The sequence below is a fragment of the Diprion similis genome, chromosome 4 (assembly GCF_021155765.1).
Source record: "Diprion similis isolate iyDipSimi1 chromosome 4, iyDipSimi1.1, whole genome shotgun sequence".
NCBI lineage: Eukaryota > Metazoa > Arthropoda > Insecta > Hymenoptera > Diprionidae > Diprion > Diprion similis.
Window position 1 is genome coordinate 23,612,129 of NC_060108.1, and position 25,895 is coordinate 23,638,023.

At 37.2% G+C, this 25,895-nt stretch overlaps 2 protein-coding genes across 6 annotated transcripts in view; one reads left to right on the forward strand and one right to left on the reverse strand.

The window, feature by feature from the left end:
- LOC124405446 (calcitonin gene-related peptide type 1 receptor-like) overlaps positions 1 to 25,895 on the forward strand; it is a 146,747-nt gene that overhangs the window by 88,087 nt on the left and 32,765 nt on the right. For 4 of the 5 annotated variants that reach the window (XM_046880326.1, XM_046880327.1, XM_046880325.1 and 1 more), the window contains one exon: positions 16,613 to 16,723. The exons of the other annotated variant lie outside the window; for it this stretch is intronic. In XM_046880326.1, the coding sequence (XP_046736282.1) occupies positions 16,613 to 16,723 (111 nt within the window). The remainder of the gene's footprint in view (positions 1 to 16,612; positions 16,724 to 25,895) is intronic. 5 annotated transcript variants of the gene reach the window in all.
- On the reverse strand, positions 19,759 to 23,626 carry LOC124405432. The gene has a single exon (XM_046880310.1). It carries the CDS (start codon positions 23,391 to 23,393, stop codon positions 19,776 to 19,778), a length of 3,618 nt encoding a protein of 1,205 aa, XP_046736266.1. The 5' UTR covers positions 23,394 to 23,626; the 3' UTR covers positions 19,759 to 19,775.

The following is a 25,895-nucleotide window of genomic DNA, read 5'->3' on the forward strand; positions in this document are numbered from 1 at the left end:
CGGCTGAAATGCAAGAACAGGCTTGGACGACTGTTTGATGAAATTTCAAACCTGCGGGGTGCTGCGTATCAGCCTATTATACAAATGGCATACGAATTCTCTAGATAATCATGGTCAGTTACATTCACTGTTTTCATACTGCCGAATTGTTGCTCAGCTTCATTTCAGAAGCTACAATTATCAGTCGAGTTACTATTTGGCATTTGTTATGACTGTTTATTTGAAAACGTCTACCGACATCATGATACAATTGAAACGATAGCATTATTATTCTACTGAGGTTTTTGTTGCAGCAATCGTAAATGACTGGTTGACACCATAAAAAAAATGTGGTAGCATCAAGTTCAATATATTTGCAAATGTATGAGCTGTATGTCTCGCAATATTTACCGAGGATAATCAACTGAGGAAACCATGGACGAGTTATAACATTGCTTTGTAGAGGGAACAGTAATTCTTCCCAATTTGCAAATAAGAGAAGCACTGAAAACAGTAATAATTCTGTTAGGAAGTAATCTATAATATTCATCCTGGATCCAAAGGAAATTAAGACGAAACCATTTACACTATCATCCATCCATATCTACAGATTCTGAAACATAAGTATAGCTTGTTAAAAGGTCACTTTGAAACAATGTTAAAATGAAAAACTTCATCAAATACCTACGTTTAGTATTTTTGCTTCATTCTCGTTTATGTGAAGACGTTAGACTTCCACAACAGCTGTGGCAAATGGCCTGGCACCGTTTAGGCTGTTGTATGAGTTAGCATAACAGTTTTAAAATCGAGGTGACGTTAGCCTTAGCCTCCCTAATCGTCGGTGCGTGAATTGTTTAATCGGATTTTCACTGTAAAAAATGATTATCTAACCTAGTCTTTTCTCTTTTCCAAAAATTCATTTTTGCACCAAGATCTGACATCACATCTCGTATATATACGCTGGGTTGTCAGCTTTCGCAATAATATCGTTTACTATCTTTGCGATTGGTATCTATGGATAGAGTCGACATTATACCAACTAGTCTAACGTTCAAGTGTTGATCCAAGGTCGAATAAGCGTTAGCTAAAAACATTTGACAAAATCATTTACAACTGATACTACTTGTCCTAAGATGAATTGAGAATTTCGAGGTTTTTCTCTACTTATTCGTTTTGTTTCTAATGACGATTAGAGAGTATCATTCGAGTGGTCATTCACCTCGATTATTGCCAACTCGTAGGGAAGATTGTCGAGAGGATTCTGGATGATATCTTTTAAACTCGTATACATCAACTGACATAATTGCATTTTGTGCACAATTTTGCAAAAACAAAACTCGTCGCTTTACGTTTATTTTATGCATATAGTATTCTTAAAATATACACAAATTTCAACACTCCTTATAAAAACCCTCATTACAGAACTCCACAAATGCCCAAATGCCCTTGCATTCGTGTGTTCTGAAATAAATACCCAGCTTACGATAGGTGATCACGTGAAGTGAATGTGCGACATTCTGTCTACATCAATTTTCATTAAATTTCAGCCCAATTTCTAGCATGTACTTGATGTGGATGACGTGTGATTCATTCAAGATAAATACTGATATTCAAATATTGACAGTGTTACCACGTATGTAAACACTCACTGAGGACAGCCAACTGGGGAATCCATGAACGCGTCAGAACATTACTCGGCACGTTTGACGGTTATTCCTCCGAGTTTGCAACTCTCATTAAAACACGAATTGGCCTTAACTTTTCCACTGAGGCATATAAAACAGGTAGAAAATCTTCAGAAAATGATTCTATCTTTATCATGGATCAGCAGTAATGAAGGACGAACGGTATACGACCGAGATAAAGCAAGATGCAAGGAAACAATAACTAATAATTGCAACCTTACAAATAATGGATGGGTTTCTTGAGCTGCGAATAATTGAGGAGTGTAACTATTTTATCAAGATAACAGGGCAACAAGAACCTCGTTGTGTGGCGACTTCTACATAAATCGACACCAGAATTTAGTCCAACATGGATCAGGTTTTTTTCAAGGATAATTGGCGTGGTATTTTTATTCCTCGCTCCTGCTATCAATTATGAAGACAAGACAAAATATCTATTGGATTAAGGAATTATAAAAGTTTCCTTCGCGGTAACAATTGTTTCAAGGAGTCGTTCAAATCAAGTATGGCTTCCTTAGAAGAAAAAAAGCTCTATTTTCATCTGGGATCCAAAAGACAAGTAGACAAAACCATTTGTACCTTCATCCAACTACTACTGGAGAAAGCAGACAATCCAATATTCCCTGAAATATTTATTGCAGTTTTTTTTCGCTGATCAATTCGTTGCATTTTAATAAGTTGCTGACTGTTGGCACTACAAGTCCAACCAACGAATGTAATGAACAATAAAATCGCAGAATTAATTAGAGCATTATAAAAAGGAAGAAATATTTTTTATTTACACTAAAGAAAAACACTTGAGACTTGGGTTAAAAATAGCATAAAATGAGTATAAAATTACGATTTTCTGGAATTAAAACTTGCATATTTTACACTTTCAGCATAGCACAATACTCACATAATACTTGATTACGATTAGATTTACGTATCGAGTCATTTCAATTTTTTAGAAATTATTTTTCTAGCGGCAATACGCGTGTGAAATGCTTTTATCAATCTTTTAAAAGCCACGCGTATTAAATATAGAGCAACAACAACGGAAAGAAGCAAAAATCCAAAAACGTCAAGCAATGCATTTTGCCACCACGTTAAATCCATTGCTGGTGACTTGAGATTCGTTCCTCCGTACTTGATTACATATTCTATACCATAAGTTGCCGTATCTATAGGACTCCTCGGACGATCTCGGAACTGTAGTGATATTCTCTTGGCTGCATTCCTGCAATTGATTTCGTTATTAAGACGATGATAAGCCTCGTATTTCAAAACACTATCTTGTTTCAAAAAGCTGTTGTTTCACGTGACTGACACTATCGCTGATTTGTCAAGAATACATAGAAAATAATTCCTCCTGTTTGAAAAGCTTTAAAAAGTTTTTGTTACTAAATTGAGCCACTCTTGAGCTCTATCAACCAGTAACCCATGTAATGAGATTTTTGCTAGTCGTGAGTAGCTTACCTGTAAGATGGATCGTGTAATACTGCATTAAATGCAGCATCTAACGTTTCCTCGCTAATTCTTTCATAATCTACAGCCACAGCAAACTTCAACTGAGTGCAATATCTAATATGTTGACCCTGATCCCTGAAAAGAGGAATTCCCAACAAAGGTACGCCATAGTAAACCGCCTCTTGAATTCCGAGTAGACCACCATGTGTCACGAACGCTCGTATGTTTTTGTGTTCTGGAAACGAGTGTACGACACAAAATTAAAAGTTGAGAAATAAATTGTGAACGATACGCTCGTAAATTGGTACCGCTATGATAAATTAGTCAAACAAATGTTGACCACTCACTAAGTACGCCTAATTGAGGAATCCATGGAAGAGTCAAAACATTGCTTGGTAAACCAGGTGGTAATTCGTTAGGGTTGGCTATTTTCATCAACACACACACTGGCGTAAGTTTTTTCAAAGAGGCGTACAAGATGGCGAGAGTTTCTTCGGGAAATGACTCTATTTTCATCATTGATCCAAAAGATACGTACACAAAACCGTCGTCACACTGATCTAACCACTGCCGTAGTTCCTGCACAGAGAAGTTAATAGAATATCGAACGTTATCGCATAATAATGGTCACTAATGAACCCCTTTCTCACACCGCACTATGACGGTACTGGAAGTGATTATGAATATCATTATTATTACTATTATTATCGTCAGGCATTTACCAATTTAATTGAACTTAATGCTTGCGAAGTGGACCTACAACGATTACTTACGTCGGGGATTACCGCGTGTTTCTCGTTGATATGAAGTCCTCCGACTTCTACGACGGCTGCGGTAAATGGCCGTACACCGTTCACGCTGTAATGCGAATTGACGAGAATCAACGAAACGTTCCTTTCAGCCTCCCTAACACTTGGCGCCTGAGGACCCATGTACTCTTTTATGATGTCATTCTGCTCCTCGCTGACTTGATTGAATTCCCATTTTGCAAACAGAAGACTGAGAGTATTCTTGGTCCTCTCCCAAAAATTCATTTTATTGCTTAGAGGTAACAGCAAATTGGGTATGTACGCTGGATTATCAGGGTTTGCTACGATGTCATTCGCCCATGGATACATGAGACTTGTGATCACACCTACCACGGGGACACCTAAATGCTGACCCATAGCCAAGTAACAGTTAGCACCATATATCTGCAAAAATCATTCATAATTAGTAACTCGTAATCAACTGATTATTGCCTTTGTTAATTGGTATCGATACGCGTTGACGAATCCTGAGGTTGAGAACTACACAAGATCGATATTTTATCCTATTGATACGCTATTTCAAATTAAATAACCAACATGTTATACTCACTTCGGTGATGACTAGGTCGTAGGCAGGATTTTGAGGAGGATTATTGATGAGATCCTTGATCTTCGGAAGCGCCATCAACTTACATAATTCCGTACCATACTCAGATGCCGTGATATAAGAGTCAGAACCGCTTGCATAGAGTGTTTGGACTTCTTTCAGTGTCAAGTTATTGACGAGGTCAGGAACGGTGCCAAACAGATTCGCGATGACGTTATACTTGGGAAAAGGTTTCGCCGGTGAAAAATGGCCCACCACATCCACTTGATGACCACGTTCTACGAGTTCTGTCATCAATCTTTCGAAAACGATATGATGACTCTCAAAATTATACGGTAATATACTCAAAATTCTGTACGCTTCACCAGAAAATGCAAATGAAACAAGAACCAATAAAGTTACAAATCTAAGCTTCTTCATATTGGACTCCACTTTAGACTTTTGCATGTGGGAATAAAAATTTCTCAAAATATCTTCGATAGTTGGTCACCTCGTATCAGGGATATGCCGATGCCCCTGCAAACTGAATGAAAATGGAAGCGAATAACTTTTTCAATTCCGGAAATTTTCGACGACGGTTTTATTGATATTTCAACTCACCTTACACAATGTCACCACCAACATGAGGATAAACTTCATCAGTATATGCATCTGCACTCAACTTCTCGCCCCGTATGCGTTCAACTGTGTTTCGACAGCTGCGTCTTTGTAATATTTGCGAAATGAGATATACCGTTTTGTTTTGTCAGGACCCAGAAGAAGAAATGCTTTTTATAGACATTCCGAGTTCATATTTTTAACAATAAGAATCATGTGCCAGTTTTACTTTGTTGGTCCCAGGTGTAATATATTATTTCATATGACAACTGTACATAAATGCAGTTTACTCTGATAACTGTTTCATGAACGTAGATCAGCTCTGAGGGCTTTGTTCTTGAAAATTGCAACTGACGTTATAACAATGCATATTTCCTATATAAAACTTGTCGTTACAATGCTAATTGCTCAGTCGATAAAAGTTTAAAACAGTTACACAATACAATACATGCTCGTATAACTTCACGAAGTAGGACTTTACTTGGTAGACGTCAAATATTGCTTGTAAAGTAAATTTTTAAGTATAAATGTACTCGCAAAACCTTATCTCTGCATAACTTGAGTCTTGAATGCTTCCAATTTCCATTCGCATTCAGTTACGTGACAAGGAATCTGGTTGAAAAAGTTTATACGAGGCATGCTTTCATGAGGGTCATAAAAAAACTCCTGCAAGTGTCACAAAGTTGGTAAAAGTCACTGAATCTTTTTTCTCATCACAATATCCTCCATTAGGCTGATACTTCGCGTTCCATTGGACTCTGATGTCTTGAAAAAGTCAAGAGCACTTACCGAGTACATCTAATTGGGAAATCCACAATCGACCCAAATAGATCACACGTATAAATAAAGTCTAAATGTAATGTAATATAATGTTTATTTAGTTAATGGTAGGACAAAGTCCTCTAACAACCATAAAGAAAAAATACAATGAATACAGTAAATACAAAGTGTTCGACAGAGTTGAAAACATAAAATTTCAAATAAAATTGAAAACATAAATTTAAAAAAAAAAGGAAATAAGAGAATGTAGCAGTAATACGTAAATTCTCAGCACGAAATTGAAGAATAATAATCAAGATAAATCACAATTTGAATAGTATAGTATTGAAATACAGCAATATAATAAACAAACAGTCATAACGACGATTTTGGCATGCTGCTACTCCAACAAATGATTACAGCAAAGCTTTTTTTAAAGTCGGGGAAAGTCGAGGCTGTTAGAATTTTTGTCTGATAACAGAATAGCGTAATATATGCAGCGCAAAAAGTAAACCCGAGACGAGGCCAAGTGATGTGTACTCCAAGTGGTCATCTTGAAACAAAGCTTTCACAGTTGTTCAACGAAACTGCTAGCTTTTTATCGAGTCCAAGTTTTACACTTGTATGCGCCGTTGCGCAATATTCGAAAATCGGTAACACTAAGCTAACTACCAGCTGACGCTTCAAAGTAATATTTAAGTCATTAGCTGTACAATTGAATAATTAACGCATTTTACGGAAGTTATAAGTATTTCAGACCAAATTCCGATAAAAAAAAAAAATGTGTCTAGAACCGCTTTCGATCCGGGAGCTCAAATTGCCTGAGAGCTGGGGATTACGTGACCGGATAAAAAACTGCAAATGAAGGTCGAGAACGGAAGTGGCATGTCTCAGGCCTAATCGTTTCCCGTTTGCGGATACTCGGTACATACACCTGCTGTCTGCGCGTTGATACGAATTTTTGATGCCGTTGTTTATGCCTTCACCCGTATTGCTATTTGGGATTAAATGGAATTATTGGTTTCCAAATGAATCCCAAAAACGAATATATTTCCAATATTTTTTATACAATATTCGTGAAATGTGTTGAACGTGGAATCACAAAGGCTAATAGCAAACCAGAGAGCGATATCATTGACATTGACCTGGTGTGATATCAAGACCAATTTAACGACTTACAAAAGCAGAACAAGGCCACATGAGATGAGATATACCATACTGCCTTCAAATAATCTTCCGGACAGAAAACAATTTTACTTTTATTCGCCTATCAAGCTATTTACGTAACGAATATTGTACATCAGCTTGATATCCTCACGATAAAAGAGTTTGAAAAAAAAATTATTCGTAATCCGATACGAAATGAAATTCGTATAGTGAAGCAATAAGTAACACTTCGGAATATCTCATCGGCAAACAAGTACTTATTGTGCTATATAGGAATTGTCTTCTTGCACCGAATTATTATCCAAATTTTTCACTCCGCTTCACTGACTTTGACAACCTGCACTATTTTCTCGCATAATTAATTTCATCAAACTATGACTGATACTTTCCTTTCTCTTTCTACCTTACTGTCTTGATAAAAGCAAATGTAAACAATAAATGAATAAACAATGAAAAAAATTAGAGAGTACTAGTCATTACAATAAAATAAAGACTTTAAAACTATTAAACTTGGCCATCCTGTACGGAGCAATTAATTCTCTAAAACAACTGGCGGTATTTATTCTCATTCAGAAAATACACAATTCCACCCTCGGCTTAGAATCGACTTTACGAGTACCTTGAAGAATTTAATATATTATTCATTTACTTATTTTTCTTTTTATCTTATGAAAATTGTTGCCTAACGATATATGACATTATCCGGGTGCGTCTTTATCAGGAATTTTATAAGGGAGGTATATTAAGAAAGGAAAAGAGGGGGGTGAAAAAATTTAAAAGAAAGCAGAGAATTAAAGTGTATATAGCATCACCCTCGTCTACAGAACAGTAATAAACCGTCGTATGAATCGTAAATGGGAAGTATTACGTTTATTCCTCGCAAGGATGCATGCGAATAAACCGCGTTCCCTGTCCTATGAACCCTCGTTTAAAGTGGTCCTAGCTCTGAATAAGTACCTACATTACACACACATACCTTTATATAATGCTCTATCACGAGAAATGGCTGAAGGCTTCTCACTATCTCTGAGGATTTATAGTTTCTTTTAACGTCCGCTTACATGGGATGTGCTCCGTCGAGCGAGTGACGCAAAGCCTCCAATCAGCCGTCAATTCCTATCGCACGGATGCTATGTACTATGAAAATAACCTCAATTTTATCGAACATGAAAATCGGTGAAAAAACTACGGGATGACGTAAAAAGAAAAAAAAAAAAAAAAAAAAAAAAATTGATACATATTCAATTTCCAGGGAATTTTTCTTGTCCATCAAAAAAAAAGTAGGTATATTACTTTCTCGTACGAGCTTTGTGACCTGTAAAGGGTCGAAGGGGTGGTTACAGGCTGTGATTTCATTCGCACTGCACAGATCGAAGATTGAAAAGTTAATGGAGTCAATTAAGATTCGACGCCGATAGCAAATCAAATTACTAACTGCACCGACCAGTGCAGTTAACATCAACGTTAGCCTTGTTTTTCAACTGGGGTACAGAGCCATTAAAAAATACATGAAAGGGGGGAAAAACAGAGAAGAAGAAAAAAATGGATGGTAAAATTTCCTGCTGATGAAGCCTCGTCGTCGTTAAGATTCGTTAATACTTGTTTAATGAAGTGTGGATCCCTTCCTTTCTTGGCTGTCTTTGTTTTGTTTTTTTTTTGCTCTTTCCTAGTTTATCATTCACATATCTCTTTATAATTGTCATCAATTTACCACCCTAAGTTTTAACCTCGTGCAATATAACAAGAGACATTATTAATTTTTATCTTTATTCTCCAACTGACCGGTTTCCGAAAATAAAATTTTTTCCCTTAGAAGACATGGAAGGTTCCTCGACGGGAACAGTTTGATAATTATACATATTTCTTTGGATACAACAAACATGTTAATTTAACATCTACATCGAAACGCAGGAAAACGAGTAACTGTCAAAAATTTGCAAATGCCTTGACTTGCATGCATATGATAGGTGTTTGCATACACTAACGTATTGATCGATTGGTGGGTACATATTTTCCATCACGAACGTTCTGTATTTACCTGCTACTGTACAAACTGTTGTGTGCCAACAACAAAAATTATTCAACAACGTTATACGCATGAGTTGGGTTGAAATTAGTTTCCGAACTCAAAGGGATGTTTATCCAATACTAAGCTAATGGCGAAAAAACAAAAACGGTAAAAATTTAAACAATGCCATTTATTCTAATTTAGTCTTTCAATAATCACGAATCCGAGAAACGAGCAACCTAATTATTTTCCACGAAAGAGTAATTTAGCGTTTGTAAAAGCAATGGAAATACGCTTTGACAAACCAGCGGTTCCACAATTTACAGATTGCAATTTGATAGTGAACATTTCAATGTCTGCCTTGCAGAGTCGCGGCAATTTATCAAATGCTCTGGTGACTAACGCGGCCGAAATATTTTCGAAACAATTTCCAGCCGCCATATAATTTGGAAAATTTTGTTAGTGGTCCTACAGATTTGAAAGCAATCCGGAATACTTGTCAAACTAATATCAATTAGTTACCGTGTATAAACTTCGCAGGCAGTAGAGCTAGCTAGCCGAAAGTTAGTCATCAGACACATATAAACTTGCGATACGCGCTGTACAGCGACCGTTCGGGTATTTGTTGTATAATAATTCAACTAGACATGTAACATCATAGTTTACAAAGTACCGCCACGTTCCAGTGAAAGTATAATTCCGGCCCCCCGCACTTACTAGAGAGTTTCAACTATCTGAAGACAGTGCGAAATTTTTACAAATCGTTTAAAACTAATTTTGCGTTAACACTAATGTAAATATTTTCAATAAGACATAGAATTTTGCTGTGAAAATCGCTGGGGCTGCATTTTAACTCGAATCCTTTGTTTTTCAAACACAATTTTGTACACTTTTTCTTCCGAATTCGATCGTAAGGTTAGATTCGTTTCGCTAAATTCTCAGGGCTGCAGATTGCAATTTCTCTTTCAGGATTAAGAGTTTCAAAGGAATTGAATAACGAAAACATTACCGTTTAAATATACGCATAAAGACAAACAATAATATTGCTCGAGTGTCATGAAAAATGGACGCGCGTCGAGATAAAAAATACAATACGATAATATTTCATAACGGTTGTATGTGTTATATTGTACAATGATACATTTGAAAATATCGGAAAAACTTATCACATATTTGAAGTGTTATTTAATTTCTGGTAAAAAAAAAGTTATATTAATAATAATAACATGTATCTTTATACTTATCATCTAAGTTTAATTCGTGGTGATAATAAATATACGGATGACGTAAATCAGTTTTCAACGAAAAATACAAATATAATGAAAATGTAAGGAAACTCAACACTGGGCATTATTCCTTAATTTTCTCCAGTTTAATAACGCACCGGCATGCTATAGTTGCTGGCGATAACATCAGAAATTAGTAAATTACACGATACGCCGCGTCAAGTCGGAAGTGAAATAAAATAAAAATATTTAATGACATAAGTAAGTCGATAAGAGACAGGCGAGAACGAAAAAACTTTTCGTATACTTTGAATTTTGTAAAAAGAAAGAGAGAGTAAAAGGCATACGCCGAAATCAAAAACCCAGAAATTAAAAATTCCGACGCAAATATTTTTCTCTAATTACTGACAATAAATAATGCCAATTTTATAAAAGAATACCGCTTTCGTAAAAATATTTTCAAAAATGATTATTCACATGAATGTACTTCGACGTGTTTGAACAGAACGAGAGAATCGCTTTCGCTGTAATTTCTCAGCTGCAATTTCATCGTACGACAGAAATTCAAATAACGTCGCACCGTAGTTTAATGGACAAAAGTTTCCGTCGGTCTTTGCCGGACATTGATTATATCGCTGCAGGTTTGTAGCCTAGGAAATTAGAACAGACACGTGACGTTCACGCAGAACACAATGCGAACTTAGAACTTGACAGTTTATCGCATCCTCTTCCTCGCCTCCGATGCAATGAGCAGAACAAATTCGTTTCAATTAACGCGGCTGCGACAAAGTTTCTCTTCGCGATTCCCGGCGGCTGTTTCAGCTTTCAGTAAAGTGAAGTTTTTCTCTCACATTCCCTGATCACGATCAAAATTCAATTCCTTCTCTGTCGATCTGTCGGTACAACAATATTTCTTTTTTGGATCACCGCTCGTCTGCAGGGCTTTAATCAAAATATTCATCTACGGTAGCAGGAATCTCAATAAAAGGATGGATGATGATTGTGTTCACCGATCGAAGAAAGTATAATCGCTGACTGAAAGGCCTGCAAGTTTTATACCTTCACTCGCAAATGCCAACATCAGGCCTCACATGAGATAGGTTCCAGCGCATAGACCAATATTTGAATGCCTCCCAAGCATAAGGGAGGCACTCAACGCACAAAAGGGAAGCGCTCGGAGCTTCGTAGTGAGATGGGAATCGTTTTTCGAACGATATGAATAGGTGCCTATACGATATTATGAGCCAGACTGCGAGCTCGGTCGTTCGGTATTTTTATATTTAAATAAAAAGTAAACGCTGCATTTCTTGCTCGGATATACGGTATTTCTTACACGATGTACCGCGTACCATCTTCCATGGAATCAATCCGTAAGGGTGAACTTCGTAAAAACCGGATGGGGATAACGGCTTGTTATTTTTTGACTGGAAAGAGATGATGAAAAAAAAATAGAAAAATATCTCATACATTCACTCAAAGCTCAATATATACTCGTCTGGATAATGTTGTGGCTTGGGGAAGAAAACGTTTCATCTTCTGCTCGTTATATAAGGTATAACTGACGATAGGTGCCTACATCGATCTATCAAACTCTCAAAATAGTTCGCTGAGTTTCGATTTTCCATGAAAAAGCTCTCCGGGCAAGCGTATCCCATCATCCTAGAGTGAATTAATTTTTCACTTTTATCGTAACTTTGCGATACCCACTTTCCAGTGTACGGAGTACCAAAGTTACTCCGTATCTGTCAGTTGCCACTCACCCTGTCTTCGGTGAACACAAGAAAGAAAAAAAAATAATAAAAAAGAAAGTAAAAATTGGAATGGCACCCAACATTTAATAGAAATCAACATTCCGTTTGGCGGTAGTTTGCATAAAATTTTACTCACTCTCATTCCGACCACGAGCTTGCGATTAAATTTCATCTTCAGACATTAAATTCATACCTACCGACGACACACGCGAACTTTTGACGATGTTTACGCCTGACGGCGGACCGCAGCTCTGACGTTATGTATCGCAAGCTGCGGATTTTCAGGCGTTCTACGATCGTAACTCTTTTGAATTTGACAGAATGGTTCTGCCGATATTTTGTCGCTTCGTTTTTGGCCCCATACGGTGTCATGGAAATCGATGGTAACGACTATGCGGCACAACCGGTAAACCTATGAGTCAATTTACCTTAATATATTGGGATATACGGGTATATTACTACGGCGAAGACATATAGACAGAGTCCGAACCTCAATGTGGGGAATTACGTACTTTGCCGGGGGTGGCTTTATAGTTTGGCAGTCAGTTCGTAGGCAGTATTAAAATTAAATTCATTTTGATTTCCAGTTAGATTTAAAATTCAACCTACACTTCAATTAATACCTTTATTCACCCGCATCTGCATACAGCTACATTACGTTGCAAACTCCACATGAATGCATATTCTCTTCGTCGAGTCATCTTCTTCCTGATCCATTTTTGCCCGATATAATACATATGATTTACCAATATATGTATATATTTATGTATGTATGTATTCGTTGCGTGAGGAAAAATTTCAAATCAGAATAATTAGTTCGTTCGAATGAAACGCGGCTTTTTCAACCCCCTAATTCACTACTCTCTGTAATAATCGAACCACCTTTTGCACACACTTTTTTTTACCCACTTTCACGATGGAAAAGAAAATTACCCTCGGTTTTTTGCAACGATTATTACACGGCCAATAATTCGGTAGGTTTTGCCTCGCCGTTAGTCACTGATGACAGAAACAAGATAAAATTATCGCGATTCGTTCTTATAAGAAATAAAATTAATAACCGGATAACGGAATGGCTTTGGAAGGATCAAGCGATATGCGTGGACGAATTATTACCTCAGCTGTCATAGTGGTTATTTATTGCCTGTGGGAAGAATTGTTCGAGTTTAAGCTCAATGCAAACAGTCCGAGGATAATGAGAAAAAGGAGGCATTTATTTAGCCGAGTAATTTAACTTTCAGTGGTACATCGACGTAAATAACTTTCGAAGAATATTACAGGGCCACAGAACCAAGTGCCTGTGAATAAACCGTTTGGCCAGGTTATAAAGTTGGAATTTTTTACACGCGAACTTCGTTATTCCAAGTCCTACTACTAGGTAGTATTATTTTCATTGTTTCCCAAAAATTCAATTCAATAAAAATACTAAAGATTCAGAATGCTTTTAGTGCTTAATCGTTGCAGTAACGAGGAGAATCGTTTATAACGTTAATTAATTAAAAGAATATCTGCGTAAAGAAAATAAGGGATGAAAATTAATGAAAGAAAAACGGTGACAAAAAATTGTGAGGGATAATTATTAGCCGTAAAAAAACGCGAGTAGACCTAACTACTGTTCAAGCACTTTGTCATGCTACCCCCGAACGCGTTTCTCACTTTTTAATCGTCGCGCGTCGCTGCTGATTCGTTAAATACGGAAGGCGAGTTTTAACGCGGATATTCAGTTACAAGGAGACAGTTTTTACCTGGTTTTGTAGAACCGACCGTGAGAAATGGGATCCGATTTTAATTACGTTAAAAAGTTTCGTAGTTTATTCTGAAAAAATTCCAATTTTGGGAGTATTCTCCTTCGTTTTTTAACGTACTAAAATCAAATTTTTTTTCTTTCGGTTTTCAAACGAGAATCTGAAAGATTGACAATGTAACTAAGGGTAGGAAATGTAAGGGCTGAGTTGTGCCACGGTAACTTTTCCTATCACATATACAGTACATACCTATCCCATGATAGTAATCTAACTCAATAAAAGGGAAATGAAAGGGCCGAATCACTATCTGAGAGAAAACGAATTCACCTAATTAAAACGAACCGTCATTGAGACGGCGAAACAGCCATATGACAAATATTTAAATACAGTGATATTTTTTAATGTACTAAAACATATCGCAGTATGAAGAAAATCGGCGATGTAAAAATGTGGAATTCCAGTGCTTTTCTTGGACGTAAATTTCCTATAAGATAACAGATAGAAAGCGAGAGAAGTAAAAGGAGCGTGTAAGTTTACTGAAAGTGGATACTACCCTCCAAAAGAAGGCTATTTTTATCAACAATCTTTAAACCGAACACTCGACACCGCGTTTATTATCAAGTGGGGGCTCCGAGGGTGTGCGGCATTGAAGAACAGACAGGTGTCCAGTTTCTAAAGTGATCTCACCCCTGTGAATAGGGGTAAGATTTAGGCAGCGCTATAGCGACGAAATTACGGGAGTTACGCCTCGCGGAGTTTATGTATATATCCCTAAACCCGCCAGCTATAATATACCAAATCAGGATTTAGGCTGTTCTCACGTTGAAAGTTTCGGATTTCAAGGGTCATGTTTTCTCTCGGAATATATTACAGGTACATAGGTGAGAAAAAATCGTAAAATTAGGTAGCTGTTTAGACAACTTTTCTCTGGGTTATTAATTTGCGGAAAATCTTGGGGTACTTTTGTTCTAAAAAGACTAGTCTTCTTCATAAACTGTAGTGTAATGAATTGGAGGAAAAACGAAAAATCCAAGGTTCAACCAGCTATGTTATTCGGTCTATTAAACCAAGAATAAAATTATCCTTCACGTTTGAATGTTAACGAAAGATAATTTAACAACTCTTGTTTAATAGGTGCACCGATGTATTCGGTTATGAATATACACAAATTTAGTTTGAATCCAGGTTAACAATGGAGAGTGAAATTAAAAACGAGGGTCGCTAAAGCTGTTTATGTACGAAATTTCATGCGGAAAGTTCAAATTCATCACGTCAATGAAACTGCGATTGTAAATTGTGCTCACCTGGATATTATTGTCCTCCAGTTTGTTTTACAAAAAGCTTTTACAGCGCTGAAATTGGTACGTTCTGAACGGTTAATTATATTCTAATTGCCATTATAATTGGAGTTCAGTTGTAGCTAATGAGAACCGCTAACAGGCAATTTTGTTCTCCTTACTTTCAAGTTCCGCGACATCGAACTGAGCCGTTAAAATTTTCTTCAATCTCTGGGCACATCGCAAAAGCGGAGCGACACGTTACTGACTGAAAGAGAATCGTCGAAAGTAAGAAATTAAGCCTACGAATTTCTGGGAAATAATCTATCGAAATGAATTTTCGAGCTTTATTAAAACAGGGTTTATGGAAAAACAATTTCACCAGCAGTAACGGAAACGGCATCTGCAACTAATGAATATTCATTTGTACGAGAGGAACGATATAACCGCAGAACAGAGAGAAATGCATGAGAAAAATGAGAATGAGATACTGTAACGTGGAGATGAGAGGACGAATGAAAAAACTAATACAAAATGGTACAAAAAATTCTTCAATGTTTCGTCACATGGCGCAAGGAGGGAATATTTACCTGGTGAGTTTAAAAAAGAAAAGTTGACGAAAATTCGTGGTTCACAGCTGCCTGACTGCCAAATGATTTCATCAGATAAAAACCGGTGAGTTTTGATTACCGAGGCAAACTGGGGCGAGAATAATTTCCTAAACGACGGAGGGAAACAGCGCGGTGTTGTAAAGGACACTCGGTTATTGGATAACTTGTTGATATAGGTTGGCGAAATAACAACTCTTCTTCCTTCGAATGTCTCCACGTCAACAAATTTGTCCCATTTATTATCACATATTATACATATACATACGTGTAGTGTAGCTTTTGTTGGCTCGAATTCCGTCACAACTATTCTTCTCCTTCTTTAATTGGTTGTAGAATTATAAAAATGGCCACAACTATGTACGATAATTGTCCATAAAATTTGTAGCTTGCCAAAGAGAATGTTGAACCTTAAAATAGAATGAAAAATACCGGAGCTACAATATCGATTTCTAATTACATCGAAACTTCCACGTTTCACTCCTTTTTCCCCTATTTTTCAATGTTCACCGTCTTCTGTATCCCCGAGAGATTCCAATATTAACATAACAACCCTTTAAAGACGGGGAGAAATTTCTAACGAAGCAATTTTAACGAGACCGTTTCGTCAAAGAGATTTTTCAGTAGCTGAATTCGATTCTGACGTGAGAATTTTGAAGTTTAAAATTGTCGGACCAACTTCATCGCATCGTTATACTGAAAGCGCCATTTTGAGTTTTCAAATTCCAAAGTCGTAATCGAATTTTGTAACCCCGAAAAAAATCAAAAAAAGTTACTTCTTCAGACTTTCTTCGTTTCAAGTCAGGTTAATATAATAATTTTATCAAGCCTCTCAGTCCCAGGGCGGCAGGAAATATATAAACAAGGTTAAAAAATTTCTTTAATTATGGTGCATATTTAAATCACGCAATGTTCATCATACTTCGGTGTATTATCATATTCTTTGATTCAAACAGAAGTAGTCTCGAATCGATTCTCATGCAACTGATCCATTTTATTTTCCAGAACCTTATTGCCCGGCGGTTTTCGACGGCTGGTCTTGTTGGCCGAATACTCCGGCTGGTACGATAGCGTTTCAGCCTTGCCCTGTTTTCGTCACAGGATTCGATGCGGGACGTAAGTAAAATTTCAGATTCACAATACGCAGGCTTGAACGCATGCGAAGATCTATCTTTAACCCTGATTTTGGAAAAAATTTGACAAAAAGTTTCTCAACACTCTTCAAAATTCAACCTAACAAAAGTTTTTTGTCCTTATATTTTTTATTATGTGAAAGAAAAAATTTTTCTTCATTGTTTATCCGTCACCGTTTAAAAAAGTATCAACGAAACGAAACAAACAGTTTATCAAACCCTCGTTAAAATCCAACTGTTACTCTAGGGTTGCTCCTTTTACGTACTCCAGTATAACACAATTATTTTCATTCTCATCGCGTCACCTTTCGCTGGCAATTCGTTTCTCTATTATAGCTGCTTCCATTTATTTTAATGAGCAACTCGACTCAGGACGATATTTCTTCTCGTGCGATTCGCTTTCTACTGTCAGAACAATCCACCGCGTCTCGTTAGACCGGAATGAAATAACCCTGTCAGAAAGAACGGATTCCTCATACCACGTCATCTTCGATAGAAAAACATGAATTCAAAACAGAAAATAGAAAGTCTACACGAGTCTTTCGTTGAGCTCCAATTACTCATTCCCAAGTAACTAGAGTTATCCAATTTCTAGCACCGGAACAAATATCGTTTAATAATTAATTAACTATAATTTTTGAAAAGTAATTTTAATATTTCACTTAGATACGTATACTTATCTCGAGTATTATCTTACTGTAAAATAATTACAGAAATCAGTCATAGACTGAAACCAAGTATGGTTCAGATAGGATCCACGTGTACGAACTTCATTAAGAACTAAACTTTATCAAGCTCTATAATGATTAGAGAAAACGTGATACTTACCTCCGGCACATCTATTTTCCGTGTACACGTGTTGCTTCGATAGCTGAATGATCCAAGATCCAAGGGTTGGAACTTCGTCCCTTAAATAATCCGCATTATACCTACCCACAGATGAGACTCGGTTAGCTAGAGATGCCATAATATTGTTTCACCAGCTCGTCGACTCACGACGCGAATACTTACACGCATTACCGTTCTACGAGTATGCTTCTTGAGGTAGAGCTTCCAGGTGACAAAAGCGGCCCGAAATTTCGGTAGCAATGTACACTCTTGAAGCAGCGGTCTTTACTTCGGTTACCCGAAGGAAGTTCCGTCGAGCTCACTATCAGAGCTAACAATGAGAGGAAATGCCAGCTGTGTAACGAGTAGTTGCGCCAGCTTCCTCTGAATTGAATTGATAAGCAAATGAGAGAATTGTAGAAGAGGTACCGAGCTGACAGACGCCATCGATCTTCGCGAGTCTTGAAAATTGGGTATCGCGTCTCCTTTCAATTATTACGGTCGTACCTTGGATTTTATTCGACCGGGTCACGTTTCTTTGAATTTCCCGATATGACGTGAATCATAAGTAACCGATATTGCCTCTATTCGCCAAATTCCTCAGAATCTCCTCCGATGAAAAAAAAATCTTAAACTATACAATATAATTATTAGAATAGTACTGTTTCACGTAAGGTAGGAAGTGTGTTGCAAAACTAGCGATTCAAATATGAAGGACAGAAATAAAACACAAAAGCAATAAAATTTTTCTAGTAATATGAGTAAACCTTTTCTTTAAACAGCTCGTGAGTCGTCGGAGTCAGATGTAGTTCACCTTCTACTAGTAGATTTTTTTAATTCAGCAGTTCCTACTTTATACCACTTGCACCTGCGTTGCTGCAAATTTCAAAGTTTTAACGCAACCTTGTCCGAAAATATTCTGAAAATTTGGGTCCCATCGATCATGCAGTTAACAACATTATCGTGTAAATATCTTGATTTTGTCAAAACCGGGGTAGACCTGGCTTCCCCGGTCTGGCGGGTCCACAACTTCTAACAAAGTTTCGGCTCAATTTATAATCCAGCGTACCAGAAGGGCCTAGAATTTGAAGCTCAGTCTCTTTCCATGAGTGAAAAGGTTTGACACTGTTTCATATTCAAAACTGGCCGTATCCAACGATATTCGAATCGAGGAGAAGGGTATTTTAAATTGAAAACCATAGGATGCACTCTCAATCCAATTTTCATTTCATCAATACCATCCATTTCTCTACGTAATCTGAATACTTAGTAAAACTCTTGGAGATAGGATACTTACCTAGCACGTGCATCTTCCATGGCCCATATTCGTCACCCAATATATACTGGTTTGAAATTTCGTCCTTAGGTAATCCATATTCCATTTGATATCATTATAACGTGTTTGACCATACATGAGGATTATCTTAAACCGTCCAAATCTCGTAACTCGGTAACAATGAGAATTCCCAAAAAAAACCCTTGGCATAAAATCTTGGCTGAGGATATAAAGTAAAATTGTGAAAGATACAGATCAACGGTATAACGCGACGTGTTATACCGCAAAATATACATAAACTTCTATTTATCCTAAATTTCTTCGTTAATTCATTAAATTTCTTTTTGGAAATCGGGAAAGAAACTAAAACAACATATAATTACACTAACAATATAAGTTCATGATAATTAGTGAAGGAGAGAGAATGCAGGATGTAAACAGTAGAAATTATTTCGTACGAAAATCGTTTCATTTTACTGAATATTAAACGTAATACAGTAAAAATATAGAAAATATACGTAGGTAAAAATAGATATTGGTTCTCGTAGACCATGCAGTATTCGACGCGAGAAGGATCTAAAACAAAACAAATTTGGATACTAAAATAGAAAAAAAAAAAAAAAAAAAAATGGCAATATATTTCATATTGAGATAAATTCTTGAACGAATTGCAGAAAACCAGTCGCAGTGGAAAGAATGTATAGTCAGTTCTCGAGTTTCATAGATACAAAACAATCCTCGTCAAACATATATGTGTAATACTACTATAACCATCTAATATATATATTGTTAAGTGCAAAAGTTAAGTAAAAACAAAAAATAATGATAGACTAAAATCTTTATGCTTTTGTGGAAAAAAAATTTCGAAAAACTATAGTTTTCCGGGTAAAAATTCAGTTTGATCATTGGCTCGATACCACAACTTTTTTAATTATTCGAACATCCCGCGATAGACGAAATAATTGAGATTGACCAAAGATTCGTTTAGAATTCCCGAGATACCGGGGTGACGAAATTCTCGTAGGGCGTGTATGACGGCCTTCAGACGTTCATCGAGCTTTTTCGGCGTAGTGTGGGATAAAAAATTTGCAGCAATAAGAGCGCATTGAATCCCTCCTCTCTGGACAAACGCTTCGATGATAGCCATCATCTTTTCTTCGCTGCTTTCAGTGTTGTTGAATTTTCGCGACGTTATAAAAGATGACAATTTATTCGATAAAGGAATAATGTATTCTGGAGACAAAATCTCGACAATTTCTGGAATCTTCTGCGCTATCTTAGTACCAAAATCTACCGAAGTCTCTGAACTGTTGTACTCGATCGAAAAAACAATATCCAAGTAAGAAGCAGCATCTTCATATGGTTTCAGAACAGAATTAAAAATTTCCAACAAACTCTCAAAGATTTTTACATCATATCCCTTATCGGTTGTTCTACCCAGAAAACTGCAGAAAAAATTGTAAATCATATAGTTGATTGGGTAGAATTTGAAAGATTTAGGATATGTTTTGTTCCAATACTGTTTTACAGTTTGTCGAAAAAAATCTCCAAAGAATTTAAACCTCAACTCGTTATAATCTTTCGACGCAAGAAGATAACTGCCTATAGTGAAGCTTAGTCCGGTATGAAAAATATTTAGATTATAATCAAAAACAAACAAATATTGTCTTATCAAATTTTGGGAAAAGTCTTCGGGAAGAATTTTAGTAATGGAACGATCTATATTTCCAACCAATTGGCACGCCAAATCTACGTATGTCTCTGGAACGTCGCTCTTCTTTTCAACCGATTTCATTGTGCTGAGGACGGTAGTAATGTATTCCTCAAGATACTGGTTAGGCACTTTAGACAAGTCCGGAAGCTTTGAGAAAACTTCCAGGTCGTCGTTTACGTTCAACGTTGCCGTGCACGTCTTCAACATACTCCAAGTACGAGGATCTGGCTGCTTGCAGAAGACGTTGTGAATTTTGTGGAATACCACCGCTCTGACAGACGGATGACTTTTGTCATCCCAGAGGTCAGTAAGGAAGGGGAATATTTCATCAAAAGATGCGACCAAGTACATCAGTCTGATCCCATGTTTCATTACAGAGACCCGACGTTTCGTCAAAATCGTTGCGAATGGTATTACTTTGTCGATTGGTACTCGACAGCATACACTCACTAGTGATCGTATTGCTATTTGTAGATAATCTCCCACGCAGAATTGTCCAATTAAATCGAGAGGAACCGGCGGATTTACTTTCCGTAAGTTTGAAGTGATGGCGCAAACTATTTTGTAAGTCGATTTTGCGTCGGGGTCATCCACATCCATTTTATAATCGGTAGGTAGGTAAGGTTCAACTATTTTCGCGAAAGTTTCACCATCGGAGAGTAATGCTAATGCTGCTATCGAGTCGTCACATTTTATTGGATCATCGTATGATTTCAGAGATTCACCAAAGATATTTATGGGTAAACTTTGATACCACTGACTTCTTTTTACAAAAAATGGTAGCCACTTTGTACTACTACATACTTTTTGGGCGCTGTCCAAACACTCCCGCCAGTTTTCTAAAACTCGTTCATGGTGTTTTAGTAACACGTCACAAGTGATCCTCATATCGAACATCCAAAAGTTAGGGAGACCACGAATCCAGTCGTTGTACAAATCGGGTTCATTTTCCTTGACCAATAACAAGATATTCTGCGTTGAACCAACGTTCTCACTGTTCTTGTCGGTAAGCACACCATCTTCAATTCTTTTTAAAATCCACGGATAATCTTTGATCGAAAATTTTTTCAGCTTTCCATTCGATTCTTTAATATGATTGTTATATTTCCAGAGCGCGGATGCCAGACTATCAACAATGCTGAAACCCCAATCCATCCAAATTTTATCGTCGAATGGATATAGCTTCGGTATAGTTTTTATTATTAAGTCCAAAAAGTGCTTCTCCAGCAGAGGATATTTCTCGAGGATATTCCAATTTTGATAGCGATTCTTCATTTTCGTGTCAATTAAAATCCGTATGTAATCGTCGACAGAAAGTTGATTTAACGCGCAGTAACGAAGGGCCGATTGTAGTAATCGTTCCAAGGTGGACGATTCTTGTGAAAAATCATCTTGCATCTCTGCTAACTTGATATATTTATTCAAAACTTCCCAATGCTGCGATTGTAGTTCTGCTAAATCAAACCATTTTAGAAACTTCTTTACACAACCGTAGAAGGTATACTTTTGATCATTCCTGTGTTTATCATATATGTAATTCACCACACTTAAAAACGCATCCTTGTCGTCGTTCACTCTGCAAGTGTAAATTAGCTGAAACAACAGTTGCCGACGATTGTAGATATCCGAACATTTGATTATTTCTTTTTTTATCATAGGGATTGATTCACCCGTGGGTAGGTAACATCTCCAAGAGTACTCGGTATTGTAAAGATGCCAATCCTTGTCCTCCTCGAGCTTCAATCTTGCCATATGAATTCTGTCGGCCGGAGGCAAGAATTTCATGACGTAACAAGTGACCAACTTCTGGCAGCTGAGTAAATCTTTTCCGTAAACGCTTCTAAAGGCATCGAGAATCAGAGATACCTTGTCTTGTTCCGGTTTGTAATATTTAAGAATCGAGATGACATCACTGTAGCAGAAATTGTCCATATCCGGAGGAAATACGTTTTTGAACATCTTGACAAAATCGTCAGAAGACAATTTCTGGCTAATTATTTTCAGAGATACTATTTTCAAGTACCGTTTTGGCTGTTCAACGAGTAAATTCAACCGCGTTTTAACGAATATGCTAGTCGCCTTTTTCCCAAGTTTTACATTCAGGTTTTCAAACATATTAAAAATCTCGATAAAATCGTCGAGACGTTTATTCGCAATTTCGGGTAAGAAATTTTTATAGTCTCCGATATTGATATTGCGAAGATTCCTCGTGTCATTATCATCCGGCTTGCATAGTTTCAGATAATTTATCACTAGATCTGGATACTTTCGGTAAAGCGTCTCCGCAGCCTTAAACGGGAGCACAATATTCTTCTCAATTATCATTTTCCACGTGAACTTTTCCTCGCAAGCTGCGAGCAACGGAACGGCCTGGCTAACGCCATACTGTTCGGCGACGGTTACGAAGAATTCGGCCGCTACCTTAGTATTCTTCAAATGAATTCCGAAACTTCTTATTACCCTCAAGCGAGCATAGAACGAAATCTGCGGAAACACGTTCTCTAGGAAGTAGGGCGCGTTTATGACGGTCCTGTTGGATCCGTCGAAAAACCATGTGGCCTGAATGGCTCGAGCGACGACGACGATGTCCTCGCTTTTCAAAGCCTCGATTATCCCCTCGTAGGATCGCTGAAGCTTCGCAACCTCGACGCGAACCAACGGCTTCAACGGCTCCGGAACATCTGGATCCGGGGTTCCAGGATCCCCTGAGGAATTTGCGGAGTGCTTGAATCCCGCTAACTTCCTTGCAATGATATTGATCGTCCGTTGTTTTTCACTGGGAGTCTCACCGGCGATGGCCTGAATGGCCACGAGATAGGGTGCTTCTATTTCCATAATTGGACAGTGTAACTCTTGCACAACTCGATGCTCCGAATTCCTCGCCAATTTCCACAAAGTTCACAAAAGCCAAGAATCACTGCACGGTTGTTCTAACCGCAAAGTATCGAATGAGCTGCTTACCAGTCCCAGATTGCAGTGTACTGCGAAACGTCAAGTGACCCCGAGTATCGCCCAAGAATTTCCATCCGTGATAAGGCGCGTTGGTAAATAAAACTGCAGTCAACGGTGATCAATGCTTCGAGGAATAATGGAAGAAACGTAAACAAAATATCGCTGCCAGCACGGCCGACGAGTCGCACGAGCTGTGTTGTTCCTGCCACGCCGACTGTCGTCATACACTGCGCAAGAGCCAAGCCGCTTCAACTGGCAGCGAACGATTACGTTTTTCAACAAATATTACGTGTCCTTGACGCTCCGGCATCGATGCCTTGAAACAAGCTGCCCGGTGACTCCCACAAGCATGCTGCATGTATTTTCGTGAACACGTCACGCGATGCATACCACTACATACTTGGTGATCATAAAGTTTCGCCCCGAACTAACGCGAGATGGTGCTGCGGATGAATAGTATACCGATGCTAGTTGTACTGGAAAATGAATGTCCTGTTTTACCGACAGTGCTGCCTCGACTTGTAACCACGAACGCATTTCAGTATTCTCAGCATAAGAATGTACTGTATATATATATATATATATACGTATTTGTGCATGATTTGTGGGAAGTGAAAATCGAAATAACAAAATGAATGGTGTTTAATATATGTTATTTTAAACGAACTTGTAAATGACGATGACAATAATTGGACACTTGTACAGCTTCTAAACAAAAGACCGTGGACGCCGCCATTTGTACTACTGGCTCTGCCCTACCCACTGAAATTATATTTCAGTGGCACTACCTCGCTTGCTGAGAAATTGGACAGCTGGAAGTCAGTAATTCCCTAGGACCAATGTCAGAAAAATTCTTTGATAATAGCGTTTGATAATAGCGTTTGATAATAGCGTTTTCGGACGATGGTAGTGATGGGAGAAAATAATAACGGGAATCAATTCTGAAAACCGATTAATTATATCTATCACTCCGATTCGGGGTATTGATATATCGGATGAAAATAGCATAGATTCTGAATAACCGGTAAAGAATCCAAAAAAAGAGAAAAAAAATTATGTAATTAAAAAAATGAATATTACGTACTATAGCCAGAATTTTTTTTGGCCGTTCAGTAATAGTGTATTAATTATTGACAGCATTAGTACTGTTATTCAGCGTAGGAACTGTTATTGGCAGCAAATCAACAGTATTTTGAAGTTTTCTATCACTTTTTCTACGTAATCCGATAATAGGAATAGCAAATGACTTTCTCTTCTATATTATGAGAGACACTTGTTATTTATATTACAATGTTTCAGCTCAATATGAAGAATAAACTGGACATAAAATTAAATTTCTGTAGGAAATTCTTCTTAAATGGCTCACATTATCATAATTAATCGATTGATATGAAAAAAAGAATCAAATCAATAATAATCGAATTTTTGAAAAATTGAATAATAATCGATTTATTCAACGTCAAAGAGATCGATTCTTTAAGATCGTCAAATAATTTCGCGCCATTAGTCGGTGGTAATGAGCTGAAGAAATATTTTTCTGCGGGTGGAAAAACAAATGTTACGTGGTATTAAAAAAAAAAAATGTATGCATCGTAACAAGCATTTCATTGTCTCGGTATAAGAAAACGGTTGTACCATCAAAATACTCATTTCGCTATCCGTGCGACATCATTCTTTCTGCAACCAGTAATCTTTGTTCTAAGTCGACAAAATACACTGCGGACAGCTCAACTTTCCAGTTTTATCGTTTCCCTTTTGTCAAGGTGTGAGCCATCTGGGGAATCCCCGTCTTCGGTGTTCGTAAAAACTTTTCCCCCCAAATCATCTGCCACGTACAGTTTAAACTGCTGCATCATCGTAACTCCCGTATGTTAAAATAGAATCTTAAATCGCTTTTTCGTTTTCTGTTGGATATTCTTGCAAAAAACAACCTTGGATAATTGTTTGCAATCTTGAGCAATCCCTTTGATTTGAATGCAGTATGTTTAAAAATGTTTTCAATCAAAGTTACGAACTTTTTATGGTCTAACATATTTTCGAAAAATAAGATTTGAGGTCACATGGACTTGCGCATCTTAACTCATTCGGAAGCTTCTTAGTACAGTTTCGACGTATTTTTATACTGCACGTTTGTTTTTCAATTCGTAATTTGAAGTAGAATAACAAAGTTCGAGTGATAAATCGAATTGAGTGTCACTCTAGTGATAACACCAGCGGATATTTTATTATCTTACGATAGATCGTAATGCTGCACAAAATCAGTCCAAGCCACAATTAAGTTTAACTTTGCACTTATTTTTAAGTTCTAATTGAAAAATATTACCACAACTTTTCCAATCCAATACATATTATTTTGTATCATTGCAGCAGAAATATATATCAGTA

Coding starts and splice junctions, on each gene's coding strand:
- LOC124405432 (XM_046880310.1), bottom strand. CDS start 23,393: ATGGAAATAGAAGCACCCTATCTCGTGGCCATTCAGGCCATCGCCGGT.